This window comes from Ictalurus punctatus, chromosome 13 (assembly GCF_001660625.3).
Source record: "Ictalurus punctatus breed USDA103 chromosome 13, Coco_2.0, whole genome shotgun sequence".
NCBI lineage: Eukaryota > Metazoa > Chordata > Actinopteri > Siluriformes > Ictaluridae > Ictalurus > Ictalurus punctatus.
In genome coordinates, this window is record NC_030428.2 from 5,133,439 (window position 1) to 5,151,022 (window position 17,584).

General features: G+C 35.7%; 1 protein-coding gene across 1 annotated transcript; it reads left to right on the top strand.

The window, feature by feature from the left end:
* Positions 1 to 3,832: 3,832 nt before the first annotated feature.
* On the top strand, positions 3,833 to 16,148 carry fam20a (FAM20A golgi associated secretory pathway pseudokinase). Its single transcript, XM_017483821.3, has 11 exons — positions 3,833 to 4,675; positions 6,420 to 6,613; positions 8,622 to 8,672; positions 9,815 to 9,893; positions 9,979 to 10,071; positions 11,741 to 11,856; positions 12,051 to 12,231; positions 12,775 to 12,884; positions 13,123 to 13,204; positions 13,293 to 13,352; positions 14,151 to 16,148. The coding sequence occupies exons 1-11, from the start codon at positions 4,329 to 4,331 to the stop codon at positions 14,422 to 14,424; spliced, it is 1,587 nt and encodes a 528-aa protein (XP_017339310.1). The 5' UTR covers positions 3,833 to 4,328; the 3' UTR covers positions 14,425 to 16,148.
* Positions 16,149 to 17,584: the final 1,436 nt, after the last annotated feature.

Below are 17,584 nucleotides of genomic sequence, written 5' to 3' on the forward strand. Positions count from 1 at the left end.
TATATATATATATATATACAAAACTCACTTCAACCGAGACCCCAGGGAAAATTACTCCAGCCTAATGTTGAAACATAGCCTGATGATAAAACTACTTTTGGTCACAATTCTAAATGTCTGTGTTGATGCAAACAATATATTGCCTATTCAGAGTATGCAGAACCAGGTGCTTCAAATGGTTAAAACTTTCTTGGGCTTGCAGGAGATCAATGATGATTCTCAGCTTTACATGCTACTAAAGAGTCTCATGTCCTCCTTCTGGGATGTGGATGAGTTGATAGGTTACAAAATTAGGGTTTTCATTTTGACTATGAATAAATATTATGTGTTCCCCCCATATATCTATGTAGAGGTTTATAGCCATCACAGGCAGTCCTGTCTACGCCTTGTCCCTTGGCAGACACTGGTTCAGACATTCCAGTGCATTTAATCTGAACATGAGAAATTTGATTCATCAGTTGTTCCACCTGTCTAGTGAAATAGAGCTGGAAGGTCACAAGAGAAATATGTCCAAGAATGTGAAAACCCTCATAGAACAGATTTTATGCAACCTTCATGCAGATGTTTACAAAGCTACACATATGCATCCTTATTTTCCCCAAAAAATATTCCTGCCTAAGACTTATCTTAATATTTCAGTGGATAACCACACATAAATGGTATGCACCTGTAGGCTTCCACCAAGATTGTTATACTAATTAGCATGTTTGCAATTGTTAATATGTGTGAATAGTTGTTATATACAGGTGTAGCTCAAAAAATTTGAAAATTGTGGAAAAAATTTTTTTCCGTAATTTAACTGAAAAAGTGGAACTTTCATATATTCTAGATTTATTACACATAAAGTGAAATATTTCAAGCCTTTTTTTGTTTTAATCTAGATTACGGCTTACAGCTCATGGGAATCAAAAACCCAGTACCTCAAAATATTAGACTAAAGAATTTATAATACAGAAATGTTGACCTTCTGAAAAGTATGTTAATTTATGCACTCAATACTTCGGGACTCCTTTTGCACAAATTACAGCATCAATGTGGCGTGACATGGAGGCAATCAGCCTGTGGCACCGCTGAAGTGTTATGGAAGCCCAGGTTGCCCAGGTTGTGGGCAGGTGCCAAGTCCTGCTGGAAAAGGAAATCAGCATCTCCATAAAGCTTGTCAGCAGATGGAACCATGAAGTGCTCTAAAATCTCCTGGTAGACGCAGCATTGACTCTCAACTAGAGAAAACACAGTTTACCAACACCAGCAGATGACATGGCCCCCCAAATCATCACTGACTGTGGAAACTTCAGACAGGACCTCAAGCAACTTGGATTCTGTGCCTCTCCACTCTTCCTCCAGACTCTGGGACCTCGATTTCCTGAAATGCAAAATTTACTTTCATCTGAAAATTGTTTGTGGTTGTGTGTACAGAACCAGACTGAGAGATTAAAGGCTCTTTAAAACTTTGTAGGTGTTTTGAGTTAATTAGCTGATTAGAACTCTTCTCTGGTCAACATTTCTGTATTATTAATTCTTTATTCTAATATCTTGAGATACTGGATTTTTGATTTCCATGAGCTGAAAGCCGTAATCATCAAGATTAAAACAAAAAAAGGCCTGAAATATTTCACATTATGTGTAATGAATCTACAATATATGGAAGTTCCAATTTTTTGAATTAAATCATGGATATTCTCATTTTTTTTACATGCTCCTGTATATATCGCCACCATGCCCCCACCTCAAGAACATTCTGTAATTAAATGTATTAATTTATTCATAGATTAAATAAATATTATTCAGTACAGGTATTAGTGAGTACTTTACAGTACTATGGGGCCAAAAGTGTGTTTACACCTGACCATCACACCCAAATTTGGGCCTTCCCCAAACTGTTGTCACAAAGTTAGAAGCACACAATTGTGTAGGATGTCTTTGTGTGTTGTAGTATTACAATTTCCCTTCACTGAAAGTCAGAGGCCCAAATCTGTTCCAATATGACTATGTCCCTGTGCACAAAGTGAGGTCCATGAAGACATGGTTTGCCATGGTTGGAGTGGAAGAACTCAAGAGACCTGCACAGAGACATGATTCAGCCCCCACTGAACACCTTTGATATGAACTGGAATGCCTACTGCACCTAAGGCCTCCTTGCTGCTTACTGAGCAGATCCATACACTCCCAGCCACACTCCCAAAAGCCTTCCCAGAAGAGTGGAGGTTATTATAATAATCTGGAATAGGATGTTCAAAAAGCACATATGTGTGTGATGGTCATACATTAGTACAAATGCTAACTTATTTTGGTACTTAAAAAAATTACTTAACTTTGGTACTTGTTAACATTACTTATGATAAATAAAAGTAAAATAATAAATAGTTAATAAATGCATTACCGCTGTTAAAGACTATCCCATGCTCATCCTAGCACTCTTTTTCACAAAATGTTTATAACCAACACTTCATAACCTTCAACAATGTTAGTATTGTTTGCCTTCACTCTTCTATCACTGCATACAGTAATGATTTATAGTCCCATTATACAGTATAACTCAGTAGAGGATGTGTTCCTTTTTGAGTTCTTTTTTCATATTTTCCGTGCCACTATTGCTCACGGCTTGCTCATAAGTAATCTTCAGATTAAAGATAAATTAATTGGGGAAAACAACATAAAGTGTCTTATTAAGGTTTTGGACCACCACTGGAACAGCTTCAATGCATCCTTCAATGCCTGGTGCCTGTGAAGCCCACTGCATAAATTTGCATTATTTCATTCTCATCAAACAATTTAGTAAGCCCTTGTGCCCTGTGGAAGGGGATATTATCATGCTGGAAGAGACCACACCCATCAGGATAGTAATGTTTTATCATAGGACAAATGTTATCAGTCAGAATAACCTTGCATTAATCTGTAGTGAGTCTACAAATGAGACAAGTGGACCCAAAGTATGCCAGCAGAATGTTCCACACAGCATAACAGCCACATTTTCCAAATTGTTAAAAGCTTAAGAATAAGCATGAACTGAATTAAATGGTACAATTCTTGCAAACCTGCTTTCTTTAAACAAGAAGAATGAATGAATCCGAGCATGAGCTTAGAATTGTCAAATATACTTCTCTGCAATCTTATGATCTTATTTGTTGACCAAAATCATAAACACATCCAGTGCTGACTAGAAATCATCTCTTAGACGTATCTTAGGCCACTCCACCCATAGAAATTCCTATATTACTTTGACTCATTTTAATCCTTGGCAATCTGTCAGAAATGAGTTCACGCCACAGTAGTAACAGAGGGTGTTACCCAAACACACATTCTCCACTTAACATCTGGAAACATCAACAAAATAAACAGCTACAGTGGCCATGATGCATTTTTATAAGAAGACATTGTTTTTTTTCTTTAAAACCTACAATTTAAGAAACACTGAAAACCTGTGTTTTTCAGTGGTTAAATATATAGTACTTAAGTTAGTCTTTCCTGTCTTGAGCCCTGTGTGCCTTGGTGTTTTTCTCTTAGAAACATGACAGAAACTATTCTTTTAAATGAAACAGGACCTCAGAAATTTCATTGCAGCACCCTTCACCCTTCTCTCCTACCCACACACACACACACACACACACACACACACACACACACACACACACAAAATATGTTCAAAAATATCATGGAAGGAGCAACACAGATGCACGCTGGGAAATGCTTTCTGCGTTTCCCACCCAGTTCTCCAGAATTCTGTTAAAATGCCACATTAAGCTCTTCCTCTCCAGCCAGTGCTTAAATCAGAGGAGAAACAGAACACTATTCTCATCATTTCACAAGTAAAACATGAGGATCACACATCTGCTTTTTTCTGCTGCCTCTTATGCATGTTTGGATGCTTCCTCTTTCTCCGTGTCTGTCATTTACACACAGTCTGTGACCGCATGTGTCTTTGACCAGAGACTCCGTCTACATGGGAAATGGGAAGGTGCAGCTGGAGCTTTGCCAAGAAGCAAGAGTAGCATGCTGCTCCTGTGCTCCAGTCAGAAGAGAGCAGAAGGGCATGGTCTTAGTCAGCCACTAAACAGAGATACACACACACACACACACGCACACACACACAAACATGTGTTGGCTCTATCTCCGTCGACCTGAGCCCAAAACCACAGGGGAACAATTCTGTGTATGTATGCTGGAGGGGCCGCATTAAAGGACAAAGCAACAGATGTATCTGAAAGACTGGAAGAATTAGAAGTCCTATAAATTCATATAACTCAGCATGCTGGAGAACTACAAGACCTTCTCAACAACTGTGACCATCTCGATCAAGTGAGGCTGTTCTGAGCTCATCTTCCCCACTAATGGCAAGAATGAAGAGGGACCGGTTCCTGTTGGCCATCACCTTCATCATCATTCTGACAGTTGATGTCTACTTTGTTCTGCTTCCCAGGCTGAGAGCCTGGTATGACTATTCCAGGGGTGGCTGTAACTGCATTGGGGTTAATGGTAGTGTTGGCTATACTGAACAGGTCCCTCACAAAAAGACATTGAGTTCCTACCTTGTCTCTCAAAAAGGATCCAAGCTGAAGCGGCTCTTTAGCCATCCACTGTATAATATTCATCTGCCAGAGCTAACTCCGGATGAGATATTGCTTGAAGAAGAGGAGCTCATGGAATATTACAGGAGGAAAGTGACCCGCTGGGAGAGGTGAGTGCAAATTAAGAATTTACCCAGTGTTAACAAAGTGAAAATTTAACTTTTGGCCCCAAACATGCTGCATTGTTTTTGACCGTACAATATTATGAAGACTGTAGATTATTAACTATTATAGATAAGGAGCATTAATAGAGACATGCATATTGCAAATATAAGCATATGTTACTTGGGTTCATTCTTTCAGACATCAGTTGCCACAGCACCACAATACATATATAATAGACAATTATATCATTTAGTTATGCTTCATTTGACTTGTATAATGATGTTATACTTTTGTCTGTCCTCTGAAAGAAAATGAATATAATTGGCAGTTCCGGGTGGGGGATGAATGTTGCAAGGTAAAGTAAGGTGACTGCTAAACCAACAACTCTGGCTGCAATCTAAATAAACACACCATAGTGCCTGGAACATGATCCTCAAAAGAGTAACACTGAAGGCATGATGCCTTTTTAAAATGCTAAAATATGTATTACATCCAGTTACACCTTAACATAAAGGACCATCTTTCAGGGTACGGCGGATATATTAATAAATTTCATTTCAAAATGCAATTAAAATATATGTTCAAACATTGAAATATTTACGTATTGAAATATTTAATACCCAAAGCATTTTACTTAAAAATCCAAATTTTTCCAAATTTGTATATGTTAAATGTGTGAAATGAGCCAAATAAGTCCATAGGAGCATTTTGCAGATTCTATTTCAAAAGTGAAGGAAGTCCAACATACTCTGACAATGGGAAAATTATTTAAATGATATTTGATGGAAGTTCATATGGTTAGCTGTCAAAAGTTTTCTTATGTTTTGGTTGTTTAGCTTTGCCAACCAATGAAAAACTAATTTAGATTGTTTTGAGCAAACTGTAGCCTGTGATTTGTGGATTGAGGTCAGCTGTACTGATTGCAAGAGTTCCCTGAAGCACCCAAAAAGCAACTTGTTGAGAACTCATGGCCAGTCACAGAATTATTTGTAAATTTTTGTGTTCACTGTTTGGTGAGGAAGTCAACATCTTAGCTAAATTCAACTAGCTCACCATATCCAGGTCTCATCTGGAAAAAGAGTGAATGTATACCTAGAATGTATACCTAGCTTGTAAATGTGCTAAAGTAGGTTTGATAATTGATGATCCTGACTGTTTACGGTGGTTTGATGCATGCACACTTATGACTCTCAGCTTGTGTGTAGAAAAAAAAGGCAACATATTTAGAGATGTCACGTTGACAGATTTTTGGGCCAGTTAGCAAATATTTGTAGCCAGATGGATCAATAATTTGAGGCAATGGTGCAAGGTCTGCCAGAAAACAGCTTGATTATATACCCTCCATGTTGTAAATCACCAAAGAACCAAGACATTACTATGGTCATGGACATCCAAATGTGTGTAAAACAAAAAGGTGAAAAAATAACTTTTTTATGAGCATAGCATCCAGAATGTCCCTGAAAACAATCGTTAATAAATGCTTAATAAAAACTTCTAAATAAAAACTATTCTGCCAGGGAAGATTTACTTGCATCAGATAATCTACGATATTATCCTGACAATTTCCAATATTGTCTTGGAAAATTGCAGATTAAAATAAATTCCTGTAGTAGTAATGCCCTTCCTGATATCTTTCAAATATTGGGTTTACACCAACAAAGATTTACACCAACACAAACATTGCAAAAACTATATACATTGGTATTTTTTAAAAGTTAGCATATATAAGCTAAAATATCTTCTCCACAGACAGCAGAAGTTCTACATTGAGGCCGCAGCAGCATCGAACATCTCATTGCCAGAGCAACCTGTAAACTTTGATCCTGATTCTAGCTGGCTGCAATTCCATTTGGGGATCAACCGTTATGCACTGTATTCCAGAGATGACCAAAACATTGATAAGCTACTGCAAGATATGCATAGTGCCACTATCATTGGAGCAGGTGGTTATTTGTCCATTGCTAAAATATTGATGATTGATAACCCATAATGGACATTTGAGTACACTACCAGTCAAAAGTTCTGAATCACTTGTCATATATCATGACAAAAATCATGTCATGATACTATTCACTATGCATTTATACATATATCATGACATTATTCTATTCACAAATCTTATACAATCTAGTAGAAGGTATATATATACATATGTGTATATATAACATAAACCAGACACAACAATGCTTTTGTTTAGTATTTATTTCTTTTTACCTTTATATAATAATTTGTCCTTAATGTCCACACCTCGAGTTGATTACTGCCCTTCAAAAAAAAGAAGAAGATTAAGTTTCATATTGACATATTTATTCACATAATGCTTTATGGCTTTTTACAAATGATGGGAAATGTACAGTACTGTAAAAAAGTATTTGCCCCATCCTGATTTCTTCTGTTTTTGTGTATATCTCATAATTAACTGTTTCAGAAATTAAAACAAAATCTAAGATAAAACAAAGGCAACCTGAGTAAAAACAAAATACAGTTTTTAAAATGATAATGTTATTTATTGATGCAACAAAAATGTTATCCAATACCAGCTGGGCCTGTGTGAAAATGTATTCCCCCCCCATAGTTACTAATTCCCCAAATCTATGAAACTGCATTCATAATGGGGTTCAGCTGGACTAGACACAACCAGGCCTGATTACTGCCAATCCTGTTCAATCAAATCAATGGTTAAATAGAGCTTTTTCAACAGCATGAAGTTGGTTAAAAGGTCTTACCCAGTTACACATTATGCCAAAGTTGAAACAAATTCCAGAAATGATGAAGAAGAAGGTGAAATACATCAGTCTGGAAAGAGTTATAAAGCTACGCCTCAAAGGACCTACAGGCCTCTCTTGCATCAATAAAGGTCACTGTTCATGACTCCACTATCAGAAAGACACTGGGCAAAAATGGCATCCATGGAAGAATGGCGTGGTGATGCTAACACAGAAGAACATTAATTCTCATATGAATTTTGCCAAAACACACCTTGATGATCCTCAAGCCTTTTGGGAGAATGTTCTGTGGACTGATGAGTTGAAAGTGGAACTGTTTGGAAGACAGGGGTTCCTTTACGTCTGGCATAAACCAAACCTAGAATTCCACAAAAAGAACATCATGCCTATGGTCAAGTATGGTGGAGGTATTGTGATGGTGTGGGGATGCTTTGCTGATTCATGGCCTGGGCAACTTGCAATAATTGAAGGAAACATGAATTCTGCTCTATACCAGATAATCCTAAAGGAGAATTTCCAATCGTCAGTCCGTAAATTGAAACTCAAGCACAAATAGATTATGCAGCAAGACAATGATCCAAAGCATAGGAGTAAATTCTAGTACTAGAAGTAAGTGAAAGACTGATCTCCAGTTATCGGAAGTGTTTGGTTGCAGTTATTGCTGCTAAAGTTGGCTCAAACTGATTTTAAGTTTAAGGGGGCAATTAGTTTTTCACATTGGTGCTAGGTGATAGCTAACTTTTTTGCTTAAATAAAACATAAATAAATTAAAACTGTATTGTGTGTTTACTCAGGTTGCCTTTGTTGTATGTTGTATTTTGTTTGAAGATCTAAAACAATTTAATATGAGATATACATAAAAACAAAAGAAATCGGGATTGGGCAAATACTTATTGCGATCATTTTATTACAATACTTATTAAAATCAAGCTGTATTTGAAACAAAATGGAGTTCATATTAACTTTGATTCCAAACTTTTCCAACAATTCTGAACTTTTGAATGGTAGTGTCAACATAATTACTAATTACCATGAAATAATGTAGTACTCTGAGCAAATATAAATTATAGATCTAGTGTACCTGAAAATAATGGTCCTTAAAATAACACGATGGGTTTCTGAAAACCTACAAAAATTCAGACAAGATTCCAGTGCATTTAATCTCTGTATGATATCTAAAATTATTAAGACTTAAAAGTCTAATTGATGTCTTCAAATATTTTAGATTACACTCAAGATGAAAAAGCTTTAAAGGGAGCATGTGACTGCTCGCAAGGTAAGTTTTTAGCTCTTTCTGTTCAGCTATAACCTGACAGGGAGACTTCAATAATATTTGGCAGCAGAAATCAGCTAACCTGCTCTAACTAGCAGTGCTTTTGTCTTCTCAGTTTTGCCTTAAGAGACTCTAATGTTACAAAAATCAACAGCTCATCTTGCAACAAGAAATTACTCTTTCCTTTGTTTAGTCTAAAAATAAGAATTTGTAACCCAGAGGCAAATAAAAGAAACAGAAAATAAAATCCTTTAAAGGTGATGGTGTAGAGCAAATAGCTGCTGAGTTTCGAAAGAATGAGATTATGGCACTGTGTCCTTTTATCGCAGCTACTGGCTGGGGCACAGTAACCTAAAAGTTACAAACAACCGCCAAGTGAAAAACACTTGCCCTAGAGAAAGGACTTATTCAGCCCTGGAATTGTAGATAGTGTAGCTTCACAAACACATTCTACCAAATTAAAATCACACACACACCTACAGTGGGATAAAATTTAAATGTCTAATCATTTACAAAAATGAGCTAACATGACTAACAACAGAGACACATTGATTTTACACATTAACACATTAACAGTTTTATACATTAATATTTTTGCCTGGGGCATTCATTGCCTTTATACTATTTCTCTTGGGATTCAACATGTTGTACTTGACTTTGAACTCCTGATTTGCACCAGTTCCTGAGTTTCTTGATGTGAAGCATGGTTGTAAACTGTTGATATGATATGATATGATATGATATGATATGATATGATATGATATGATATAAAATACTAAAAGGAGGTTAAAAACAGTGCAGTTTCATTTGGAGACAAGGAATGCTACAACCTCAGACAAAAGCAAAGAACAGGGCATACCAACCACCAGTTTAAATAAAACCCAGCCCTATGTAATTAAGCTATCACTCCCAGGCCATAAAGAGAAATTTAAACCTCTAACATTTGTTCTGTTATGCATTATGCCAATGCAGTCAGCTATGTGCAGAAAGGAAAAATAAGTATGTATGCGACTCACTATGTGAATATGCTTAGATAGGACACTTTGCATAGAACAAAAATACCTTATACTGGATAACAATAAACGACCTTAATATATAATAAAGGTGTGACAAAAAATAATGATCTCCTTTACTCATCCCCACAGTGGTTAAGCCAAGTGGCCATCACCTGAAACTTGCACTGAAATTGCAAGACTTTGGGAAAGCTATGTTCAAACCTATGAGGTAAGCCTAAAAGTAAAAAGATCAAATAATGTATACTTGATGTGTGATTTTATAATGTAAGAAACTGTAAATGACTGGTTTTCAGACAGGAACGACATGAAGAGACACCCAAGGACTTCTTTTATTTTGTTGACTTCCAGAGACACAATGCAGAAATTGCCTCTTTCCACCTGGACAGGTTTGATACTTGTTTTTTGTTGTTGCTTTGAAAGATCATTCAAATTAACAATCAAGCATAATATTTGACTCTATACATAAATACAACCGTACTTATCTATCCCTTCTGAGCTCCAGTTAATTAAAAACAAAAAGATACTAATTTGGCTGGCAAAGTCCCTAAGACACTAAAATAAGTGTTTATTAAAAAGAGTCTAATCTATAATGAATGTTTACCTGTCTCACTGTGTAATCTATGCCTCAGATCCTCCTCAGGGTGTGGCAGTCTTAAATACTAAAGCTGCATAATTGCTGTGTCACCCACGCACACTTAAAATTACCAAAGAGGGAGGAATTGTTTCTTAAAGCTGCAAGTAAATAAATACATTTTCAATTCAATTCATTTCAATTTTATTTGTATAGCTCTTTTAACAATGGACATTGTCAAAAGGCAGCTTTACAGAAATATATAAATTCAGGATATAAATTTTAAATGTGTATATTTATCCCTAATGAGCAAGAAAGAGGAAACGGTGGCAAGGAAATACTCCCTCAGACAATATGAGGAGAAAACTTTTAGAAGAACCAGACCTAGAAGGGAACCCATCCTCATCTGGGTGACACCGGATAGTGCAATTATAAATAATTTCCTTCTATAACTGTGTACTACATGGTCAAAAAGTGCAATTGTGTAACCAGGGAATTCATTATAGTTTTAACACGAAGTCTACTTTGTTGAAGTTATCAGCTGTTCACTGATGGAGACTTGAGTGCAAAACTGTTTATGGCAACTACAGTCCTAAAGCTATCATAGCATTTGTAGTGCTAAGAGAGAAAGCTCTGCCCCCTGCTGTAGCCTTCACTATTTGAGGTACTGTAGAAAAAATTGCGAGCAACTTTTGATCAAAGTAGGCGTGGCGGATCATCACCAAAAGTTTGTACACTTACTTCGGGTGTGAGACCATTCAGTGCTTTATAGGTCAAATGTAGTATTTTATAATCAGTTGCAAAATTTGATTGAGAGCCAATGCGGTGTAGATAAATAGTGATGTGGTCATATCTTCTGATTCTAGTTAGGACTCTTGCAGCTGCATTCTTGACTAACTGAAGCTTGTTTATGCACCTACAGGAACAGCCGGCATTACAATAATTCGACCTAGAGGTGGCAAAAGCATGAAGTAGTTGTTCTGCATTGCGTAGTGACATTATATTTCTTATCTTAGCAATATTTCTGCACCAGAGTTTCACAGTGAAGGGAAAATATGAAGATGAAACATACACATTACATTGAATATAAGAGTGCTTTTATTATAAAATGTAGTCATTACTGAATAAAAAATATATATCTCAGGTGAAAGAAAATATGCATGTGATGTGGCATATAGAATTCATGCCAAATTAGTTCATTGAGTCACTAGTTACTGTTCAAGGGAACAAGCATGTTAGTCGTTTAGCCATATGAAATGTGATAGAATTAGATAATAAGTAATTGTCAGATTGTTTTTTGAAAATGATTTCCAATGACTTAGCTTTCATTTTTAACTACCCTCTTTTTAATACCTTTATTATACTGCATGCAAGTAGATAAATTCACATCTTATAATTCCACTGCTTTAAAAAAAAATTCAGCCAAAATTTTATTTGTCTTTTTTCATCCACTAAAATATTGTTGTGTAATCTGTCCTGCTCAGAGTCCTTGATTTCCGGAGAGTTCCACCTGTCGTTGGGAGACTCATTAATGTCACAGGTGAGGTATTGTACACCACCTACAACGAGGAGCTCCGTAGTGTCTTCTTCACCTCGCCAGGCAAGTTCTTGCATTCGCACAGAAATGATAAATACGCATTTGCTATTTCTCTTATACTTTTAGCCAAAGATACCTAATCTGTGAAACAATATAGACAGCAACCCTGTTGTTGACAAGAATCTTGTATCTTGTATATAAAAATGTATATTCTATTTTAGTTTAATTTAGAATTTACTTCTTTCTTTCCTCGTCAGCTAACAACACATGCTTCTTTGCCAAGTGTTTGTACGTGTGTAAGACTGAATATGCAGTGTGTGGGCATCCAGACCTTCTGGAAGGATCCATGTCAGCCTACCTACCTGGATTGAGTGTAGCACCCCGCATTTCCATCCCCAGCCCCTGGATCCGCTCTTATACCTTTACTGGAAAAGAGGAGTATGCTTAATTCTGATGATTAATAAAGAAATAAATCAAGGACTGCTAATGTGGGATATAAAACGTGGAGTGACATATTTGGGAGTGATAGCTTACCTAATAGTTTATGGTTTTAATGGATTGAACCCTAAGTAATTAAGCTGAAGATGCAAGACTTTGGGAAAACCCGTCACTATGCTTAATCCTGACATTAATATAAAGAAATTATTCAAGGACTGCAAACATAGTAATCAGTGGATGAAAATAGTGAATTCACATATTTGAAAGTGAAAGCTGGGTTTGATGGGTTGACCTATTTATATTATTTATTATACCTATTTATTAATTCTAACTTGGCTCCCGAGTGATACAAAAGAAAAGATCTCAGATGAAGCACATGTTAGCCTTCACCCTACCTGATTGGTTGGTGGGTGGGAATTGACAAATGATCAAACTGGGTAGAGGGGGATTCTAAATTTGTTTGTGGACACCTGACCATCACAATCATATGTATGCCTTCCCCAAACTGTTGCCACAAATTTGACATCTGTCTTATTATTTTAGATGGGAAGTAAATCCATCATACTGTGACACCATCAAAAGACTATACCCCTACAGCTCTGGAAATAGACTACTGAATATCATTGACATGGCCATATTTGACTTCCTTACAGGTATGTAAACACAACTTGTTCAGTGCTACCCAAGATTTAGATGCATGACTAACTACAGCTAGTATTCGACTGCACTGTACCTAATGTCTTATCATTAGCTATTACTACTACAAGACATTCATAACAATATACAGTATGTTGGGTTATCCAACTTTTTTCAAGACATAGTGTGCAAATAATAGTCTGTGAAGCATGTAAAGGACATAATGTTGTTTTCTATTTTGCTTTTTTATTTTAGGAAACATGGACCGGCACCACTATGAAATTTTTACCAAATTTGGTGATGAAGGTTTTCTGCTTCACCTTGACAATGCGAGAGGGTATGCTTTTATTCACAGTAAATTTATTGGTGCGTTTTTTTTTTTCTTTTTCTTTCAATCCAACCACTTATATTTGCTTGTGTCACAGGTTTGGAAGGCACTCCTACGATGAAATGTCAATTCTGGCACCACTGACCCAGTGCTGCATGTATGTATTTCCTGTACAGTTACAGCATATACACTTCATAAATAATTACTGAGAAAAGGGAGTGAAGGAAAACCCATTGGAGGGCTCTATGGCAGAATTCTGGCAAACAGCAAAAAAATAAAAAATTTTAAAAAATAAACAATTTTTTGGTTTTGGCCAAAATATTTTTTACACCTCAACTTCAAACCTCAACTTTTGACACCTTATCTTTAAAAACACAAATATAAAGTGTCTAATTGAATACAACTATTTTCATTACAAATATATTAACAACTTGAGAGAAAAGTAAAATCTTGAAAATATTTACATGAATTGCAGAGAATTTTATTGGTCCCCCCACTTGAGCTAGCATAGACTCCACAAGTTTGTGCAATCCAAATAATAGTTATGTTAATGGTCACACAAGGATATTTGTGGAGCTTCTTTATGCCAGGTGCAGAGGTGTGAGTAACAAAATGACAGTGACTACAATCACCTTTGTGTTTTATGTTTGTTTTCAAATGGTCTTTTTTTTTTTTATCACTGATATCATATTTATCATATTTTACCAAAAAATTATTTAAACAAATCATCAATAGCCAAACTTGCACAATAAAACAAAAAATAATAATTAAAAAAAAGTGTACATTTTTTGTTTCGAAGGTTTTGACCTGAACAAAAATATTATTCATCCAGAAAGAAAATAAATGAAGGATAGCAACACTTGAAAACATTTCAGTGAATGAACATAATATCTCTCATGTTATTAACTGCTTTAACCTTCCTTTGATTATTCTTGTGGTATCTATTCTCTTTCAGAATCAAGCGCTCAACGTTGCTGCGGCTGCAGCTGTTGATGCAACCAGAGTATCGTCTCAGTGATTTGATGAGAGAGTCTTTGGATCGAGATCCACTTAGACCCATTTTGACTGAGCACCATCTACAGGCTCTTGATCGGAGACTGGAACGTGTGGTCAAGTCTGTGAGTAGATGTGTGAAGAAGCTTGGGGAAGCCAAGGTGGTGGTCACAGACTTCATGGAGGCCTCCAGTGCAGCTACAGAGCGAAACCACAAAATAGCAGGTGATGGATGATGACAAGAGAAAAAAAAGGAAACATGTATATATATTTAAAAAAAAAAAAAAAAAAAAAAGGATCATAGACTTTATGGAATAATCTGGTAGATGTAAACAGAGAGGCCAGGGCAAATACAGGAGATGGATTAAGACATGTGTGATAAAGAACAGAGGGATCAAGCCAAGGAATTATGGAGAAAAAAAAAACACTGGATCACTGACTCATGGATGTTCCTCGTGATTCTGGTCTGTCTGAGCAAAACCTTTTATATTTAATTTCATCACAGTCACCTATGGTGGGGAAATGGGTAAGTGAACAAACACTATTTGTAGATGTGCACATATTGTACCAAATTGTTGCACAATGGACACTTTACTGTGGGGGAAGCTGTTTTCAGAATCGTAAAATTGACAGACGACATCATGTTCCTGAGAAACGGCTGTGGGATTTGTGATGTACTTTTCAGGGAAACACATGTTTGCATGGAACTTTCAAACATTCCCCTGATTATCTGCTTTTTTTCTGCAACATTTTAAACAAATACTCATTAGGGAGAGAGAAAGACAGGACAGAGAGCAGTGAAGAGGTTGATTTCCCCAGAGAAAAATATATGCCATTAAAATGTCTAAAAGAGATTGGATTTGTGGCTTTCGGTCCAGACGGCAAGCAAGCATATAATCCTTGGCTGTCTCTTCGCTTCTTGTCGGCTTTCGAGTGAAATCTCAAACCTGCCAGAAAAAACTATTTACAGGCAACCCTTCCTTTGCCAAAACTTTGTTCCAACTTGTGGTATGCATTTTTATTGCAACATAAATGTCAAAGGTAGAAGGTAGAAAGCAGTTTTTGGAACAGGCAGCAGCATGTTCCTAGTGACAACAAAAAATGCCTCTTTTTTCAAATATGTAAAACTAATTTATAAAAAGCTGTTCATAAATCTATTAGTGAAAAGTAAGTGAGTTGAATCAGTTCTTAAACCCTAGTTTTAATGAAGTCCCACATGAAGCATTTTACCCATTTGGACTGCAAAATTTCAAAACAATCAAAAAGATTGTGGTCTGTATTTCCTTGTTAAGAAATACTATACTGCTTCAATTCTTTCTTGTTAAGAAATACTATACTGCTTTATTACTTCCTTGTTAAGAAATAATATACTGCTTCATTGTAAGATACATAAAAATGTGTTCGTCAAGGTTTCCCTGTCCTTATGCGCTCTTGGAATGCTTACATGAGATTTCTACACATTAGCAAGCTTTCCTTTATTCCACACATTAATCAAAGCAGTTCAGTTCCAGTGGAGACCAGTTTTATCCATGTTTACTTTCCACTTCAAAACATACCCAGGTTCAGTACTCTAAACCAGTGTCAAAACCCGGATATGAAGCACTTCGTTGTTTTTCCTGATTTAACAGACAATAAGAAAGGCAAAAACCAAAGACTGCCCCCTTGTGGTTGGTATACATTATGACTCACTTTTAATGATGCATCCATTTGCCCTGCACAGGATTAAACACTGGATGATTAAGTATTTTTGATCTAAAGTTAGAATTGAGTATGTGCTGGCTATTAGGACAACAAAGAAAAGATTAATACAAACATGTCTCAGCAATGTTTTATTGCTTAAACTGCCATATTGACAAGCAATACCAAAAAAAACAAAAAAAACAACAACAAAAAAAACACCATTTCATTGATGGTACACTGGAAATCAAAGCAAAAGTGAAATAATTTTTTTTTTTTTTTTTTTAAAGAAATAGAACATATGGTCCACTGTTTATGATACCTGATAAGTTCTAATGACTACAAGTATCATGATACCAGCTCATGGTTTGGGCTAGCAAGAGTATAGCATCTTTAGTAACAAAAGCCAGGCAAAGCTAGATTAATATACATTGTCATACATAGAAAGATAGATGAATCATATGGACGGTGAGTGAGAAACTCTGGGTACCTTAGGGCATAAAATACTATTTAATAAATATATAATGTGAAGGAATAAAGTGTAACAATGATGACAGAGGGCACTGGGCATTCTCTATGGCTGAACCTTCCTTTTATGCACTTTAAAAACAGCTATCCTGTAAATACAAGGGTGAGTCAAATGAAAACCTTAACTTGTTTAATTATTATTATTTTTTTAGTTATCGCAAATAGGGGTCACAAAAGTGAGATTTTTTCTATATAATCTCCATTCAGTTCAAGAGTACCTGGATTCTTTTAGAAACAAATTTGCTTCCATTCTAATTTATGTCTCAATTTTAAGGTTCTCATTTGACTCAACATCATATCATTTTCATCCTTTATGCATTGAAATTGTGAAATTTATCTACATTACAAACACAAAACCACAAAAAATATTTTGCTCAAAACAATGTGTTGTTGCATGAAGTTCAGAAAAAAGCAAGTATACATTAATTAATATGGCCCAAAGCTCCTAAAGTAAACTTGAAAATAAGATGCAGTGAAATTAAAAATGACAGTATGGAACAACTTACTGAAAATGGCTTTGCTAATACTGGAGTTTTACAGTTTATTAAATCTTGCCATTTTGCTTAATTGCTCATGTGATAACTGGAAATATTCTTGGCTGGAATTAGGACTGTAATATTTTAAACAAGACTTCTTGTTGTTACCTGCATTTTGGCACTGGCTCTGAACCCCACTGAAACTATCACTTTCATTCAAATAAAGCTCTGGTGCAAGTAACCGATCATTCCTAGAAAGATCAGTGAAATAATGGTTAGAAATTCTCTAACATACTACTAAAATTGTGATTATATATATATATATATATATATATATATATATATATATATATATATATATATATATATATATATATATATATATATATATATATATATATATATATATATATATATATATTTACTTACACACACACACACACACACACACACACACACACACACACACACACACAAAATCCAGTTTAATAGGAGCACCGGTATACTCATTCACACATGCTCATTCATGCTGTTATCTAATCATGTAGAAGCAGCACAATGCATAAAATCAAGCAGATACACTTCAAGAGTGTCAGTTAATTTTCACATTAAACATCAGAATGGGGAAAAGTGTGATTTCCGTGACTTTATCCATGGTATGTTTGTTGGTGCCGGTTTGAGTATTTCAGAAACTGCTGATCTCCTGGGATTTTTA